This window comes from Ictidomys tridecemlineatus, chromosome X, assembly GCF_052094955.1.
Source record: "Ictidomys tridecemlineatus isolate mIctTri1 chromosome X, mIctTri1.hap1, whole genome shotgun sequence".
In the NCBI taxonomy this organism is placed as follows: domain Eukaryota; kingdom Metazoa; phylum Chordata; class Mammalia; order Rodentia; family Sciuridae; genus Ictidomys; species Ictidomys tridecemlineatus.
The window spans coordinates 110,195,478-110,214,424 of NC_135493.1; the positions used below are offsets into that span (position 1 = coordinate 110,195,478).

At 34.8% G+C, this 18,947-nt stretch overlaps 1 protein-coding gene across 1 annotated transcript in view; it reads right to left on the bottom strand.

Annotated features, from left to right (window-relative positions):
• Positions 1 to 4,940: 4,940 nt before the first annotated feature.
• Positions 4,941 to 18,947, bottom strand: part of Phex (phosphate regulating endopeptidase X-linked) — a 189,115-nt gene continuing 175,108 nt past the window's right edge. Inside the window, exons 19-22 of the mRNA XM_005334811.5 lie at positions 15,920 to 15,985; positions 14,754 to 14,858; positions 10,450 to 10,526; positions 4,941 to 7,986 (exon numbers count right to left, since the gene is read on the bottom strand). Of these exons, the coding sequence (XP_005334868.1) occupies positions 7,884 to 7,986; positions 10,450 to 10,526; positions 14,754 to 14,858; positions 15,920 to 15,985 (351 nt within the window). The 3' untranslated portion in view covers positions 4,941 to 7,883. The remainder of the gene's footprint in view (positions 7,987 to 10,449; positions 10,527 to 14,753; positions 14,859 to 15,919; positions 15,986 to 18,947) is intronic.

Consider the following 18,947-nt stretch of genomic DNA (forward strand, 5'->3'; position numbering starts at 1 on the left):
GACTTTAGTTAAGGGGCCTGATTTTAATAGAGTTATGTGAAAGACACATGAAAAACATTTCAGGCTAAGAAGTAAAGGCCCTGAGACTGAAAAGATGGGAGAGTGCTTAATAAAGTTAAAGAAACAGAAATATGACTGATGTAGCTAGGAAAAAAAAAAATGGAAAGTGACAGCAGTCAGTGAGAGCCAGGCCATATAGAGCTTTTGGGTCAGAAGAAGTTGTTTGGGTTTTATTGTAAATGTAAAGACACTGAAGATTTTTGGCAGAATAATGGCAATATTGATATTATAATTATGTTATCATACTATTATAATATTGTTCATGAATTTTGGGTTTAAAGTCACCAAAGTCCTAGATTAATCAACATGCAATATTAGCAACTAACATGCTGCCTCATATGTTATAGGCACATGTTAAATGACAGTTGATTTTTCTTTATTCTACAGTAAATAATCACTTTGCACATAATACCAATTTTCCTGGGTGAGGGAGTACCTTATTATTACTACAGTTTGTAGACTAATTTTAATATGCTGAATGCTTTACAAAGGCACTGAGCTTTCAGCTTCTAAAGAACCATTTGTACTTCAAAAAGCTTTTGATTGATTTCTTCTCAATAAGGTATGTGCATTAACTCAAATTCAATTGGCACCAGAGCCAGGGCTGGGGTCAGGTGTGCAAATCAGAGTTGCAATGTGAATCTCCAAGAATTAAGTTTGGCCTTTGTTGATAAGTAAAAATTTTCTCTGGAGTATTGGGATGAATCCACTCTAGCACTCTTCTAGATGTATTCTTACAGCAACTTTGGAAGGTGGACAGAAATACATTCCTTTCATCTTGAGTGAATTTTTCAAGAGCTAAGTTATGTGTTTTTAGGAGTAATGGAAAATACCAAATGTTCATGTGCACTTGTTTCATTAGAATAACTAAGAAAAAATATGATTGGCCACTGCAGAAAATTCAATCTTCTAATATTTGGCAGTTTAAAGGAATCTTTAGACTTAGTTACAGACATTGCTGGGTAAAGGCAATTATTCAGCACAAAACCTTATGTACAGAAGTAATTATTTCAACAAAAATTTTTATTTAGATTTTCCCAATAAGAAAACAAAATGTAGATTTCCCCTTAAATGTAGCAGGCTCAGATGTGGATCTTCCCCTCTTCAAAAATTATTCTAAAATGTTTTCTAAAAATGATTAAAGCCCACATGATGAAAATAATGGACCCCCTACTAGAAGCAAGCTAAAATATCCTGTAAAATACCAGAATTCCTCAAGTCTTGGGAGCTGTAGGTAACAGAGACTATAAGAATGCTTATTAGAGTTAAAAACAAGGTGATTGCTTGAAAGTCCCTCAACTACCCACAGACAGTGTTTCAAAGGTTTTCTTTTCTGGAAAAGTGACCTAGAGATATTCTGGTTTCAGGAGACTGAACAGAGAGGACAAGGCAAACCCAGAAACAAACACAGGTATACTTCAGAGAAGTCTGCCAACTGAACTGAGAATGCCCCAGCCAGGAAATCCAGGCCTTAGGGTCACCATAGTTATATGTTTGCCTAAGGGAGTACTTGAGAAAAGTGAATTCAAACCCATCATTTCATTACTGCTTGCTACTTAAATGCTCATGGGCAAGTCATTAGTCTACCCAAGTCTTGGTTCCCTTACCTGTAAAATGGGTATAGTATTAGGTATCTGAGTTGTTGTACTAATTAGATTAGATAATATAACTAAGGCATTTTGTACATATCTGGCACATGGTCACATGTTCAATAAATAATATCAAGCATTATCAGTGAAAGCCAGGTTCTGGTGTCCTTTCTAAATGACTCAAAATGAAACTACCATCAAGTATGGATTCCTGTAAGCGGACTCCTTTTGATATGGACATTATTTTCCAATAGATTACTACAGAAGCACAACCTGAAATTTTCACTAAGTCACAGTCAAAATTGTGTTTGTGAATATTTCCATTGCCCAGTACAGTATTAGAGAAAAGGTTCTAAAATCAGACAAAATTTGCTTTGTTTCTGGTTCCTCCAATTACTAATGTGGTCTTGGTGAGTTCCAGAAGTATTCCTCACCTGTGCAGGGGGAACAACTATTTGCATGATTGTTGTGAAGACTGTTTATAATGCAGGCAAGGTCATAGCAGAGTGCCTAGAACATGGTGGGGGTCAACAAATAGGAGCTATTTTAATCATGATTATTATTAGATGAAAAATTATAAATGCCAACTAACAATCTGGTTAATTTTGGAATAAATGTAATCTGGGTTATTTTTGCCATGCATCAAATGTCAGTGGGGAAGGAAGTTTATCTATTATCCAGTACTGATATCACTAACTTCAAATCAATTTTGAAATTAACAAAATATACTTCTAAATGGTAAACTACACTTTTCTTTTTGTCTAGGATACTGCAGGTATTTCAGTCAAACTGGCAATAGACATAATACTCAATATTTTAGGTAGCTTTAATTTAGAAAAATTAACCTAATCATTTAGTTCATTTAGTTAGTGGCATTTATATCATAATCAATGGGCAAATGAAAACAATTTTTATACAAATTCTCTAAAAATACTGGAAATATTGTAATTCATTCCAATATTATGTTTCATAGGATATTTTATTTAATTTCTCAATGGGATATATTTAAAAGCTTAGAAAATATTGTAAATCCATGGCTTAGCCACAGATTGTTATTCAGTTACCTTCTTAATTGAGCCAATTAACAAAACAAAATACACATTCAAATGAAACATGTATCTAAACCATTTAGGAATAATTAAAATTATAGATCAGGTTTTCTTTCACTGATCACAAATTATTGTAAAGCTTTTGTGCTGCTCATTTCCGGGTTCACTTTGGTGTGTTTATTAAAGCACGGTATTGTCAGATCACGGGGAGTATCTCATTTTCATTTTCATATCTCCAATTCTAAAGGGGATTAAATTATCCAATTAAGCCGTTAATTAAAAAGACTCCTACAGAATAAACTGCAGGCTACCAATGGCATTTTCAATTTTCATTGTACTCTGCTCAAAAGCAATTTACTAAATTCAAAAGAGCTCAAAGTTACTGCCCTGGAATTCACTTTATAAGGTACAGTTAGCAGTGCTACCTGAGAGTCCAACCCATTTCCTCTTCTTTTGGGTTATATGACTGGACTACAAAACCCAGCCTCCCCTGCAGTTAGGTTTGGCCACACGACAGTATTAGCTAATGTAATCAGAGCAGAAGTAATGTAGACTATTTCCAATATTATCCCAAATCTTCCACCCAGCACTTCCATGTTGTTTCCCCCTCTGCAAGTTTCTTGCTGATGAACACATATTCAATTATGTGTTCAAAATGGCAGAAGAAGCCTGAGTTCCCAAATTACCAGCTGGAGGAAAGAAATTCATGGATCATCAATACCTATTATGTATATAACAGAAACAAAAAGTTAACTTAAACTGTGTTAAGCCATCAAGATTATCTGTTTCTACAGCTAGTATGATATAAGTTACTAAAAAAGCAAGTGAACTTGAGTCTAATTAGAAATATTAATGTAAATACTTTAAGTCTAATTAGAAACATTAGCCTCCTTCAAATTCTGATCAGGTCCACTTAGATATATACTTGAAAGCAAACTCAATACCTATTGGATCTCTTAAAATCAAAGTTATATAGGCCACAGCAAGGGAGATTCTGGACTTCTTGTCTCCATTCCCCAAAGCCCTCCTTTCCTGTCCATATCCCAAAGATCACTCATAAACTTGGTCATTTATATGCATGTTTAGTTCTGCCACTACCCTACACACAAAAATTCTCATTTCATGGATCAGCTCAGAAGCTAGAAACTCAGAAAGTAAACTCTACAAAAGGGGCACTATCAGGTCATACTCAGCCACTTATTATCCACTAACTCTATCATCTGATGTATATTTCCTATACATGATGCCATGACCTACTACACAATGGGTTGACCTAGAAGCCTAGAAACCAGTTCTTTTCCATATCTTAGAGCATATCAGTGCCAGAAAGGTATTTTAAATAATGAACAGAGGACTCTACTTATTCTGGCAACCTAACCCAAATAGGCTCCATAAAGAAGTTAGTATGAATTATATGGTATGCCTATGGAGTTATCTGGAATCAGGCTTTCAGAATCCTCCATTACTTGGGTCTATGGGTCACCACACACTTCTAGTTCTCTGAAAGTACACTGGGCACAGAGGCTCCAGTAGCATAATGGCAACTATCCTAGACAGCCATAGCAAATTAGAAACAAAAGCACACAGAAGGTGAGTTAAATGCCCCATCAAAGGGGTTTGCTGGGATCCAGACAGAAGGAGCACCAACAGTGTCCTCCAGGGGAGTTGAATAATTCCTTCTCTGTGTCCCAAACCACACCCCAAGTGGTCTAATTGTAACCACTTACATATGCATCTCCTATGTTGACCAGATTGTTTGTTGAAGCCAGAGACAGTATATTATCCACCTAACTATAGCTGGTTTAGGGATGTAAATATAATGGGTGCTCAGTTATGGAGTGCTGAATGAATGACTATAAATTGACTGGATTGTTAAAGAATGGTAACAGCATATTGGGGTTCTTTGGTTTGATAGTAACAATAATGTCACTTTTGTGAGACCAACCCTATAATGGTCAATGATTTCCTCAAAGGCATGTCTTTTTCTTGGAGGGAACATTATGGCAAATGCAGTTAACCATATCTGCTGACTTACATTTTAGAAGAAAATATAATGACTGCCTTACAAATCTTTAATTATCTACAGAGCAAGTTACTACATTAAAATTCTACTTTCCTAAACCAAAAGAGATAGTATATTACAGTGCATTGAATACTTTTTTATACAGTCTAAAACAGAATATTAATAGATGTACTATATCTTTGTATTTTTTTAAAGGAGAGAAATGGAAAGACTTCAAGCTACTTTTTATTGTCCTTAAAAAGACTGTTTTTATTGTTTCAAAAGTAGGGGAATAAAACACAATCAAACTCATTTCACAAAGACTATTTAGATAAAAAATGCATAATACAATAACATCTTACTTTGAACCAGTGGGACACTTCCACTGGTGATGAGAATATTGTATGAAATAATCGGATATTCTTCCATGATTTAAGATGCAACAGAAGCATTGTTAAAAAATATTGAGGAAGAAGCCTATCAAGTGCTTTGATTATAGAAATGTTGATTGAATAAATATATTTGGAAATAGGAGTACTAAGGGATGATGATTAATCCATAGGACAGTAATCCAAAGCCTAAAGACTCTGTCTTTTCTTACTCTGAGATACCTGACAAGTAATTTCAAGCCTGTCAATTTCTCTGGCATGAGCATAACCTGTCTGGCAAGCCATAGTTCCTAGTTGCTTCTTAGTGATAAAATTTATGTGCTGTGCTTTAAGCTCCATTGAGGCAAGGCACTAAATAAACTTGAGGATAATTTATTAATCCTGAATTTGCATTAGTCATATCCCAGTTCATGTGGTAAAAGGAAAAAAATATGGAAATAGGACGCCAATGCTGAGCACTTGGTGAAAAGCTCAGCAAAGCCAATCTGGGATCCAATATGTAATTTACTTTTAATTTACCATAATGATTTTTGTAAAACTTTATGGCTCTCCTCCAATAGATATGCTCAACAAGGATCGCCAAAATCCTGTCTTCTCTTCAGAGCCACATTCTTAGGCCAGTTTCTGTCTACTTTTTCCTTTTCCTTTCTAGTTGTATCTTATCTTCTTCCCTCTAAACTTGATCAATGACTGTTTCTTTTAGCAGCCTATATCAAAGAGAAGGACAAGAAGACTATAATTTGAAGAGTTAAACACAAGCATTTAGAAATCTGATCCTACAAAATTGTCTTAGTTAATAATGATGATTTTATATTGCTACTTTGGTTTGTTTTAATAATGGCCATACTATACACAATTTTCAGTAGAATTGAGTTAGATCAAGAAAAGTTAATCAGTAAAAGTTAACTCTGTCATCAAGAAGCTGTGAGAGCCCCAACTGATCATCAACCAGTTTTCCTGAACTAACAAGTGACTTCATTTCCACTTCCAAAGTCATAATTCTATGCTTTTATCAAACACTTTCTCTGACCTGCAGGAATATGTTTATTCAGAATTTTAAAAAGAAATCTAGAAGGAAAATACTATTCATATAAGCATGACAAACCTTAGCTAATTTTAAGCACTCAAGTAAGGAATAAAACAAAAAATATTGTATATGTCTAAATCAAATTGAATTGCTTACTCTAGAGAAAAGGCACATACATTTCCAGCACCCCTGACCTAGTACTACTTGTTTTTAGACATACAAACTAAGGTCACATTAAGCTGTGGTTAAGAGGAGGAAAAGGTAGCTGCCCTTCAGAAGTTTATCCATTCGGAGAGGAGGAAGTCAAGGGGAAAATCACTCTCCTCTGACTAATGCAGTGTAATTGTTTTCCTTATGATGGTTCCCCTCCATTTTTCTCTCTTCAGAAGTTCCCATGGTTACAAAAGGACATGGCACACACTTACATGTCTTTTAAAAGGATGACAAGTCACGGAGATGCAAAATGACCTCCTGTGGTTAGTCTCAATTTGTCATTTTGCTTTTGAGATTTTCCCTTTGGCCCACTTAACCCAGTACCTCATGTACAATGAATAATGTGATGGGGTGTGGGGGGGTGCCTATGTTAAGAAACAGGAAACGCCAGGTAACCACTTTAATGCTATTTCAGTTTTATCCTACATACACACACAACTAAAAGATAGAGGGGTTCACTTAAAAGGATAATGCTCTAAGGATCAAAAACAGTACTGCTCTTTCTTCAAAGACTTGAAAAGTAAAAATTATATTCCTTAGTTCTATTCAGGAATTTTAAATTGAATCAGTATATTCTAAAATGGCTTCAATCAAGAAAATTTTTAAAAGGTTTTCTTTTTAAAGAGAGGGAACATTAACTGAGATGAAATGGAAGAGCATTTTGCTCCCTCTTAATGTAGTGTTTATCCCTTTGCACTAAAGGGAAATGAAAGCCATTTGTTTCTAATGGGGAATTGGAAAATCCTCCAATCAATACCTGCTCATTGAAGAACCAGGATCATGCAGACTAGATAAAATTTTGGAGATTTCAACTCCTAGTTTTCCTGTTGTTGCATGACTAGGAGTTTTTACTTCTTCTGGGACTTAATATTGCCTTTTCATCCTATTTGATAAACTCAACCTTTACCTAGTAGACTTATTGTCATCTTTGTTCATGCTGACCTGAATAAGGCAATCAGCTGCATCAGATGCAAGTTATGAGGCACATTTTCATTCACATAGACTCCAAAGTTGAAAATAAGAACTTCATTGAAAAATGTAAAATGGAGATCCAACATAGTTCTTATTTAACTACCTTAGCATTAAGAAACGCTATAGTAATGACTGTCCTTGAAGTCTAGCAATGCAGTCCAAAGACCAGCAAGGCCTTCTATATATGCATACACATGTCTTCATCACTGAGGGTTACAGGTTTACTTGACTGAGCTTTTTGATGGACACATTCTACTTAGGACTCCTGAAAAGGTATAGATTGAAATGGTATGTACCATCGAGCTATGACTAACTAAAATGGAAAATAGCAACAATTCAGCAGATAGCACTTTAAGACACATAGCCCAGGGATTTACTTTTGTTAGTTTGATTTTCTAAAGAAAAATTCATGGTCCATTTCTTTTACTTTTTTAAAATCTATGACTCTCAACAGATACTGTTTAGATCCAAGCAGGTCATCTACCCAAATAATGAAAACGCATCAAAAATAAAAGTCCTCAGGGGAATATAGGCCTAAATAAGTGGGCAGTTGTCTCAGGATGGCAGAATACAGCACTCCAGCTACCAGAGCCGACAGGAATCCACACCTCTGTTCATTGAGGAATTATGTGGGCAATTAAAAGCTTTCTGGAATTCTTCAAAGTTGCTAATGGCACCATTGACCCTGAAAAAAAAATATGGCAAAGCACATGTCATTTAATTCATCAACAGGTTCTGGATGAAATTGTAATGGTATATTGCTAGAAAGGATCTTGACATTTATTTAATCTGTTTACAGGAGAGATAGCTAAAGCCCAAAATCAATAAGTAAAATTCCAAAGAAATTAACAGCACTAAGACTAGAACCAACATCTCCTGAATGCCAGGCAAATGTTTCTACTACTCTTCCAACATTCTTCAAAATCCTTTAAAACTATACCATCTCCAATACTTAGTTTTTCCAAGATTTTTTAAAATTTAACTTTTATGGAATGTATAATTGATATAAAGTACATGATTCTTAAATGTAGAAACCACTAATTTGTTCATGGGTACCCAATATTACTACCACTCAGATCAAGACAGGATATTTCTAGTAACCTGAAAGCCCCTTTGTGTCCCCTACCAAGGATAACTACTATCCTGACCTCTATCACCATAGCTTTGCCTGCTTTTGAATTTTACATGAATGGAATCCACAGTATTCAATGTTGTGTCTTTGACTTCTTTCACTCAACGTCTGTAAAAGCATTCATTTCCAACTATTTTTAAATAATTTTTTCAGTCTACAAAAATAATTTCTCTTCTCTAAATTTCTGTTAGTTTGGGGGGATCATATTTACCTAGAATCTAGTTAATGCAACATCCAACTAATGGAAAGCATCTAATTGTTACAGATAGATACTTCTTCACTAGATTTTAGTTCCAAAATCCGGTGTTCTTGCAAGTTCCCAACTGCAGTAAAGACTGTGGATTCCTACTCAGCACTTTGATTGTAAGTGTTTTTTGGAAGTGGTATTTCCATTGTGTGATTTTTCACTGCACTCAAAATCTATAGTTACTGCAGACATCAGTTAAAAAAAAAAAAAAAACTTCCCCCCTCATCTATTTCTCACTCAATCTCACATTCAAAGGGTTGACTAGAAACTCAGCATTCTCAGCCACTGACTATTTCTTCCCTAATGACTTTGTTACCTAGAGGCATTTGAATGAATGTAATGGCCTGTATCCAACAAATTCTAATAACCTCTTGTGTTTTAACTGGGATGTATGGGTAGAGATGCATATTTCATAGTGTGCTTCACCCTAGGCAAGTGTTAAAGATAGAATATAGCTGATAATTAGTAAGCATACTCTGTAAATTATCAGCTAAAATCCAACATTACAGGCAACTAGTTAGTAAAAATAAGTTTCTAAAAACTTAACTGTTGAGTAATTAATCTACTGTGTGGCTTCATCTGCACCATTTGTCAGTGGGAGCACATTTTTAGTCCATTAGAAACTGTCAGGCTTCATGACAGTTTAGCCCAGTGGGGGAGAATTTCCAACACAGTGATTAGATTTTTATGCTACTGGGTAATTTATGGTCAATGTTCAAAGCATTTCTAAGGCAAGATTTTAGGAATAAGATTTTTAAAATATAGAAGAAATTTCAGATGACTTTCTTGCAATATGCAAATGGATTCATTTAAATATTAAATATAAAGATATCCAGGTTAATATGTTCGAAGCAAAGAATGAATAACTATAAATTATTATGATTTCTTATCATAATTATGTGTCCACTACTTAGAAAATTTCTCTCAGGCTATGGAACCTAGGACAGGGTAAGTAATATCAAACATAATTTTGTTTTTATTTAGTACTTTATACATTCTGACAATAAGATTATAATTCATAATCCTGTTCCCTTCATATGTAAGCAATTGTTTCAAAATATGATGCAAGCTGAATGCCAAAATATAGTGTCCTGACTCTAGATATGAATTATAATTGCTCAGTATCACCATAAATCTTCCTTTGGGTTCAGATCTATTCAGAAAGTGGGCATGTATTTATGTCTGTTGGATGACTGTGTGGAAAAAGTAAGAGGTATTAAACAGAATATGCTTTAACATGAAACAAACCAGAGTTCTAGATATTTTAAGGCAAAGTGCCTCATATTACATCTTCTTTGGAGACAATAAAATTTGGGTTTTGGCTCAGATCTCCCCCCCAAAAAATTAGGTAGTTGGGTGTTTTGAATATTTCAGTTTACTGATTGCCCATGGTGATCATAGCACCCATGTATTGCTGCCTTTCAAAAACTGGAAGATCATAAATATAATTTAATACTAAAGCTATGATTTGGATTCCAAATTACTTTTGTAATCCCATGGATCTCTTGAAACCAGAGATATGTACAACTGCTCATCAACAGAAATTTAGTTGAAAAAGCACTGAATATACCAGCTTACTACTATTGCAGAAAAAGATGTTTAGTTTCTGTTTGGCCAGATTTGGTTATCTGCAAAATGGAGATTACACCTTCACAATACAGGCTTTTGTTTGCATCACTCATGAGTAGTACACTGGGATGGATTGATGGGTGTGGTGTGGGGCAGGAGATATATAGTTAAAAACTTGTATCACCCATTTAATCATTTACCTAAATTGAGGGGGGCTGTGAGCACCAATTTGAATTTGTTCTCGGGCAGCTTCTGGTCTATAAGAATTGCACCTCACCTAGAAGAGAAAGGCATCCCAATAAATAAGCTTCCATTCCAATTATACATTTTCTAGTTTAACTGTTCCAAATTATACCAAAATATAATTTTAGAATGAATAGATGACAATTTTAGCAGACCAGATAAAACCTTCATCAGTAGGAACATCTATTATTCTAATCCCCAGAGTAGGAGTTTTTTTCAATATGAGTAATTATACAATTTGGTAAATTAGGAAGTTTCCAGACATGTGCTTTAAATCAAAAAAATCATATATGTGCCCCAAAATTAATCAATGCATTTCCTTCAATTAATTTAATGTTTTAAATATCCCATATCAATTGTAATCATGCTCATTTGAATCAATAAAGTGAATCAGCCATTCAGAATTGAGTATGGTCATGAGAAGTTACTATTTTGCCCCAAGTATTTTCCTTGCCTCAACCTAGTCTCAGCCTGGAACAGGAGTACATTTCTCCATTTCCTTTGAAGTTAGGCACAGAAATCTAACTTGTTCTGACCAATGAAACATGAGCAGAATGATAGATGTAACTTCTGGGCAGAGGCTTAAAAAAACCTGACAGAAGTTTTAAGAGCCTTAGGAATACATTAAGGGGCAATGCACATTTCCTTACATTTCTTCCCTATACCTGTGGTGACCATGAAATTACATGTCAAGATTCCAAACCCTAGGCCCTTATGTAAAAATTACAGGCAGGGCCCTACTGCTAATATATGATGGACTTGGAGCATGAACAAGAAATACACTTTGGTTGTGCTGTTCTTTTCTGCAGTATAACCAACTTAATTCTGACTCAAAGTATATCTTGAAATATGATATAATCTTCAAGTATGAATAGGACTAGAACACATGGAAATGGTGGTGGGGAACATTCTAATGGAAGGGCAAATGAGAAAATGATTGGGAGAGGGGGAAGGCAAGACACTGAACTTGATTGTAATAGGTTGTATATAATTGGCAGCAATGGAAGACCAAGTGAGACAGAATGGCGACAGACTTTTGAAGTCCTAAGCAATAGACCAAAGTTTTTAAACTATATTTTAACATTGTTCTTGAGCAGGAAAATAAAATCCATATTTTTCAAAGATTTGTCTGGTAGGCATATAGAGTAGAAGGAGGAAATTAAGAGACTAGTTAGAAGATTATTTATAGGCAATGAATATCCACTAAATAAGTAGGAATAGGAATGGAAAGAAGTAGAAAGATGAGAAGAATATCCAAGGAAAGAAATTGATAGATCACAGCAACTGCAAGAATATAGGAAACAGGAAAGGTGATATGATGCTATTAATTTTGATGAATATAAATCATCAGTCATTGTGTTTCTGAATTGATTTTGAAAATGTTTTTTGTAAAATGATTCTTTAATTTCCTCAGAAGCTATCTAATGTGAACTTGTTTTGACATTTGATTTTTACCTCATTTCTTTTTAGGTTACTTCGTCTTATACCCTTGCATTATTATATATAATTGTCTATGTCACCTATGTCACTTAAGAGATTTCTGAAAACACATTATGGTTGTTACTATTTTCCTAGTACCTTCCCAGGAGGGAAAATAACTTTGCTTCCTATAAGCAGACTTAACTCCAATGTGCAAAAGATTGAAAATATCCTCATTCTGTCAGTAGGAAAAGCTCTAAGATAAATTTCTCATTAGTGATAAAAATAGCTTTCCACTTTTTCCCTAAATCTCTTTACTTTAAAATAAATCAGAAATGGTTTCATATTACATTTGGAAACATTTTAAAATTATAACTATATCATCACTATTAATTAGTTTTATTTCATCTGTGAAGAAGTAATTTGGACTAGGATGTAAATAGTAAAAACTAATGAACCCTTGTACTTTGTCCTCTAGATCTGGGATTAGCAGACTCTCTGTAAAGAGACAGATAGTAAATATTTTAGTCTCTGAAGACCAGAAGGTTCCTGTTTAACTAATCAACTCTGCCACTGTAACACAAAATCAGCTAGAGTATAGCTATTTTCCAATAAAACATTATTTACAAAAACAGGAAACTGCCAACCTTAACTGGAGAAAATTCTTACTGTTGTTTGTGTGCTTATTTTAACATCTGACCCTATAATCACCCCAAAGGAAGTCTACCTAGTTGAATTGTGTTAGCCTTTTCCTTTTGAAGCAATTGATCTAAAAATATCAAGCATCTTCAATCTATTCAGCATCTTTGCTGAGTGCTATGGAGGAAAATAACAAGTATAAGGATCCAGAAGATTAGCTGTGGAGATCAACCTGAAAGTCTTGAACATTTTGAGAGCAATTAAGTACTCAACTAAATGTTAGTAAAAGGAAATAAAATAGGAGTTATAGATAAAAGAAAATAATGAAGACTGGACTGGAATCCTTTGGGAAGAGTTATGGATGAGATGAAACTCAACATGGTTCCTGAAGAAGAAAGCTGAGATTGAATAATAATTTGGGGAGGAAAAGTAGGGAGGGGGCCACATTATAAAAGGAGACTCAGAAACATGACAGTAATGAGCATGACATCATGGGGGTGGAAGTGGGGATACTGCCTGGATAAGGTTGAGTTTTTCTGATCCAATGAAGCTGTGGAAAATTAAAGCAGATCAGGTGGAGAAGAATCAGACTGAGAACTTTGAAAGCCAGATGAAGGTATTTAGACTCAATGTTATAGACATTTGAGAACCACTGTTGTTCTTTTAGTAGATCAGTACTGAAATAAAATGGTATTTCAGTGAAATGTAAAAGAGTAGTAAAAGATGCTGAAGTAAGGAATACATGCCATAAGGCTGTTGGGATAATCCAGAGCAGAAGACATCAAAGCTTTGCCTATAGATGAGATAGGGTAATGGGGATGCTGTGGGCTGAATGTTTGTTTCCCCCAAATTCAGCAGAACCTTATGCTACTGGCATCCTGATTTCAGACTTTCAGCTTCTAGAACTATGAGAAATACATTTTTGTTTATGAGCCTGAACTGCCTAAAACAAGTGAGAACGAGAAGTTGAAACTAAACAGTAATTAAAAAGATGAAACATCTGGGCTGGAGCTGGAGCTCAGCAGTAGAGCACCTGCCTTGTATGTGTGATGCACTGAGTTTGATCCTCAGCACCACATAAAAATAAATAAATACAATAAAGGTATTGTGTCCATCTACAACTAAAAATTTTTTTTAAAGATGAAACATCTAGATTTGGTAAAATATGGAAGTTAAATCAAATAAGACCCAAGAACAGACTTTCTAACCAGGGAGATAAAAAAACTGGGGGTATGTTAATAGAAATCTGAAAACTAAAAAGGAAAGTGATTTTGTTGACATTGGATTGATCAATGATAATTGGTTTGGTGTTTTCATGCCAGTTTCAAGAGATAAAAGATCCCAGACAGGTAGGAATTTCTTAATCAGAGTATTAGGAATTAGGAACAGGTAGGAATTCCTTAATAAGAGATGGATGAGCTTACTGAGAAATGAATGCAAAGACTTAGGAACAAATGGTTGTACTGATGAAAACTTTTGTCGAGCTTTGAGCATGTACTTAAATGTTTGCCCACTGTGAGGCCATACATCAGAACCTTTATAGACACATCCTGACTTTTTTGAAAATGTTGTCTATACATTTGTGACACAAACCAGTGCAATAACCAATGACAAAGAATTGGTACTTGCTTCATTAGCCAGAGACTCAACTGAGAATTATACCTTATTTAGTGTTTCCTTCCAATTTCTGCCCCAATAACATATTAAACTCATGAAAGAGTAATGAGTGTCCTTGCCTTTGTTGTTATTTTTCAGTTCCAACAGTTCTTGTGTATTTATTTGACAGTTGGGAACCCAGACCTGAGTGTCTCCCATAGGTTGAGAGGGATAGGATAAATTCAGCAAGTAAGGCAAAGGAGAAAGAGAAATGTAGGGAAGGGAAGGGCCACAAAATTCAAGGAACACATTACTGGAAATGGTCACAAGTAGTACGAAATGCATGAAGAAGTCCAGATATATTGAGAAACAATATGGTTAATTAGTTAAAAAAATAGTTCAATGGTTAAAAAATACCAGTGAACTTTGATTCAATAGGTTAATTATTATATGTTTACAGAACATTAAGATGATGGACTTTATCCTGAAAGTAATCAGCAAGAGAATATTTTGGACAAAATTAAAGTCATGCCATTTAAAATTTGATGAAAGCCACAAGCTCAAGTTCTGCATTACATCCTTGATGCCCCTTCCTCAGTGTACTCACATGGGCATAACTCAGGAAGAAGAGCTGGTTGTTGTTGAATGTAATGCCTGGTAGGAGAGGCTCCTCAACTCCTTGCCTTCTCTCATTTACCCATTTCCTGTAAGCCTAGTGAGAGAAACAGGATAGATGAGCTGTGAAATGATGATTTTCCCTTTATTCCTCCAATACAGAGATATTAAATATATACTCCTGCCATTTGCAAAGTGCAATGTTTCAAGTTCTCCTTTAAGAAAACAAACACCTAGAAGTTAATGTCTTTCCACTTAAGAGTGAAGTAGGTACACCAGTAAAATACCTTACACTCAATAACTACCAAAGGAGCTGAGCCACAGTACTGAGACATTAAATAATTCTTTTTAAAAAGAATTCAACATGGGACAAACAAATATAACACCATGACAAGGCCCTCAGGGAAATATATCTGTGGATATACATATTATCAATTCTTTATTTTTTCCAATTAGCAGGAAAACTATCATCATTGATCACCATCATTTTATAAAACAAAATTCATTTTAATAAGCATATAGGAAGGATATAGCCTTGTAATAATAATCTGGCCTTTTTATTATATTTTGATAAATAGCCTTAAGAAAAGGATATATAGTACATCAAAAACCTGGTCTTTAAAGTGAATGTATTTAGCTTTATGAAAAATTTCCCATATTATACTTGTTTCTTATTTAACCAAAGACCAATGGATGACAAAAACAGTATTATGGACTCTTATCTGGACCAATACATGAGAATCACTAGCCTCTTCCCATAATTTAGACTTTTGGTATTTTAAGATAAAATTTTAAGTAGAGAGATACAGCTGTACTCAGGGAAAACTCATATGTACCTAGCCCCAAGGAGGTTTCTGTAGCATACTTTGATATGATTGTGAGTGTATTTTCTGAAAACTTTCTTTTAAATTCATGATTCTTAATAACAAATATTATTCTTTAGGGTAACTTTATGCCTCAAAAACAAAAAAAAAGAAAGAAATGCAGATCTATTTATGTAATAGAGTATAATAGAGTCGATGGGGAAATACAATTCTATGTATAGAAACTCCAGAATACTCAACACCTAAGAACATGTCTGCAGTATAAATTGAGGTGCACCCATACAGTGTTTTATAGCTTAATTTTTAAAACCACAGCAAACATTGCAGTTCATACCCTAAAAGCTTCCCGCAGACCTCCATTATCGGCAATATTTTCTCCCAGGGTCCTCTTCCCCTTCACCTAACAAAAAGAAAAAATAAAAAGCGTTTCACGGTCAACTATCATTCAGCAAGAGGCATAAATATTATAGCAAGCAAAAGTGTCATATTTTAAAGAGAAAATTACATTCAGTAAATCAGAGGTAGTCATAATATATTTCGAGATGGCAAACTAACCCCAGCAAGGTGCTCCTGAATATAATAATTTCTATTTTATTATGCTGCACATTACTTTCTCACCCTCTTTAATCTCATCAATTTTTTCTAGCTCCAATAAAATATTAACAATATTCTGAGTGACTCTGGTTTAATGGGAAAAAATAGAAATGTCAATACACAGATTACCTTCTCTGATTAACTCATATAATTTGAGTATTCTTCTCATTGTACCTGTGTTTCCAAAAATTTGCCATCCATACAGGAACAAGATTTCAAGAACAACCATTATCATTTTGCCTCTAGTAATTTCCATGAAAAATTAAAAGAAGGTTAGCTCTACTGGGGAACAAAAATCAAACAGTAGTGCAGACCACAAGGTCAAGGTTTGCAATGTATATGACACCCAGTCAAGCACAGAGAAGATCATTCTTCTGATTATTTGAAATCCATTTCTTAAAATCTCAAATGAGCCAGAACCTAAATATTTTAAATATTCTAAATCAATACAGCTCACAACCCAAAGCCACCCTGCCACTTGTTTTAGTACAGGCTACCAGGTATGACTGGGTTTTACATTTTTCAATGATTGAGGAAGAACAATAAAAAGGAGAATATTTTATGGTATGCAAAAATTATGTGAAATTCAAATTCAGTGGTCATAAATTAAATTTTATTGGAACACAACTATGTCCATTCATAAACACACTGTCTGTGGTTACTCATTTTACAAAAGCAGAGTTTAGTATTTACAACAGAGACCACATAACCTACATTGTCTAAATTACTTACTGTTTGGACTTTTACAAAAATATTTGCCAGATCCAGTGTAATAGGCAGGATACTAGCCTTCCAAAGATATCTACATCCTAATCCCTAAAACTTGTAAATATATTATCTCACAATGACAAAGGGGACTTGTAAGATATGATTAAGTCAAGGATCATGAGATGGGAACATTGCTGGATTACTCAGGTGGACTCAATGTAATTACAAGGGTCCTAAACAGGTCAAGAGAGTAAGTGTCAGAGTGATCCAATGTGAGAATACTACACTGGCCATTGCCAACTTTGAAGGAAGGAACCATGAGCCATGGAATATGGGCAGCCTCTAAAAGTTAGAACAGACAAGGAAACAGATTCTCTCTTAGTTCCTCTAGAAAATAACACAGACCTTCTGACACCTTGATTTTACACTACTGAGACTTGGGTCAGACTTTTGGCATACAGAACTACATGACAATAAATTAGTGTTGTTTTAAGTTACTAAGTTTGCAATGATTTGTTACAGCAGCAACAGGAAACTAACACAAGCCATGGATCCTACCAACTCTTTACTTTTAATCTAGCCCAATTTCCCAGGTATTAAGTAATACTAACAAATAAAAACAAATCTTTATAGAAGTACTTTGGATTGGATTAGACAAAGGGGAATGAAGGGAAGGGAAGGGGGATGGGAGTAGGAAAAATAGTAGAATTAATCCAATATAACTTTCCTAAGGTCATATATGAATAAGTGATCAGTGTAACTCCACCATGTACAACCACAAGAATGGGAAGTTATACTTCATATATGTATGATATGTCAAAATATACTCTATCATGTATAACTAAGATGAACAAATAAATTTTTTAAAAAATCTTTGAAAACATTTTTTGCTATAATCACCCAGAATAACCCTGCTAATTTTAGTCCCCAAAAGTCAGCATATTTGCTTCACCTACATTCTTTTACTACAATCCTATGAGGTAAGTCCTATTGTTATCATTCTTATTTAATAAATGAAGATCTGAAACTCAGAATATGTAGCAGTTGTTGTTAGTATCGCATTGGATCCCTTTTTCTACCAGGACTATGAACCCATTCCTGTAACTGATAACAGCTCAGGAAGTAAACCTTAGTTTATGAAAGCTACCATACCTGGAGGTTGTTGGGAAGTTATACTTCACCTTCCAGTAACTGACTAATATGCAGGTGGAAGAGCCCCATCCCTTGCCCCTGGGATGAACAATTTCCATGGTATGCTTCATGCTCTAGAACCCTTTGTGGGATCAGGGTAAAGCTAAACTCCTCCTGAAACCAATATGTTTTCCTCACTCCCTTACAAGTTTCTCATGAAACTACTTTGATAAATTACTGATCTAAGAAACTCCTCCTTGGTCTTTGCTTCTAATAACCTTCTCTAAGACAGAGTGGCTAAGTAAACTGCTAACATTTCTCAGAGATTGAAACCTAAGCAGTCTTCTGTCTCCAGAGCCTATGTTCCATAATGCATAACTTCTCAACTCCTCTTGGCTCTTGTTGTTTGTGTTTATATCCACTCAAGCTTAAATCTCTCCTTCGTTTTTAGTCTAAGCTTTATAACTAAAATAGAAGCTTTTGAAGTATCCTCAACCTCTGGTTCCTGGCACTATGGACAATCTCAGTGAGGGACATGGCTCTAAGTGTGACCTCTCAGGACTTAACAGCTGCTGATAGTCTGTATCTTTGGTACCCCATCTATGCTCCTCCCAATTCAGAGAGAGAGAGAGAGACTAAATCTTACAAATGAAACCAGAAAAAAATAAACCATGGTGCCTTTTGGCCACAAAAGAAGTCACCCACTCTGCTGTGTGAATAAGACAGAAGCCGTTTTCTGATGGTTGGATGGACTTACACTGAGACAGTCATGCCTTTTCTATTGTTCTTGTAATGGAGATACACATTTGTCAGAACTGTTTCAATATTTGACACTTTGTTCAAAATGGATGCTGAAGAACAGCCTACCTATATATCACCCAGGTATAAAATGAACTTAAACTAAGAGAATCAGAGTATAATATGGGGAT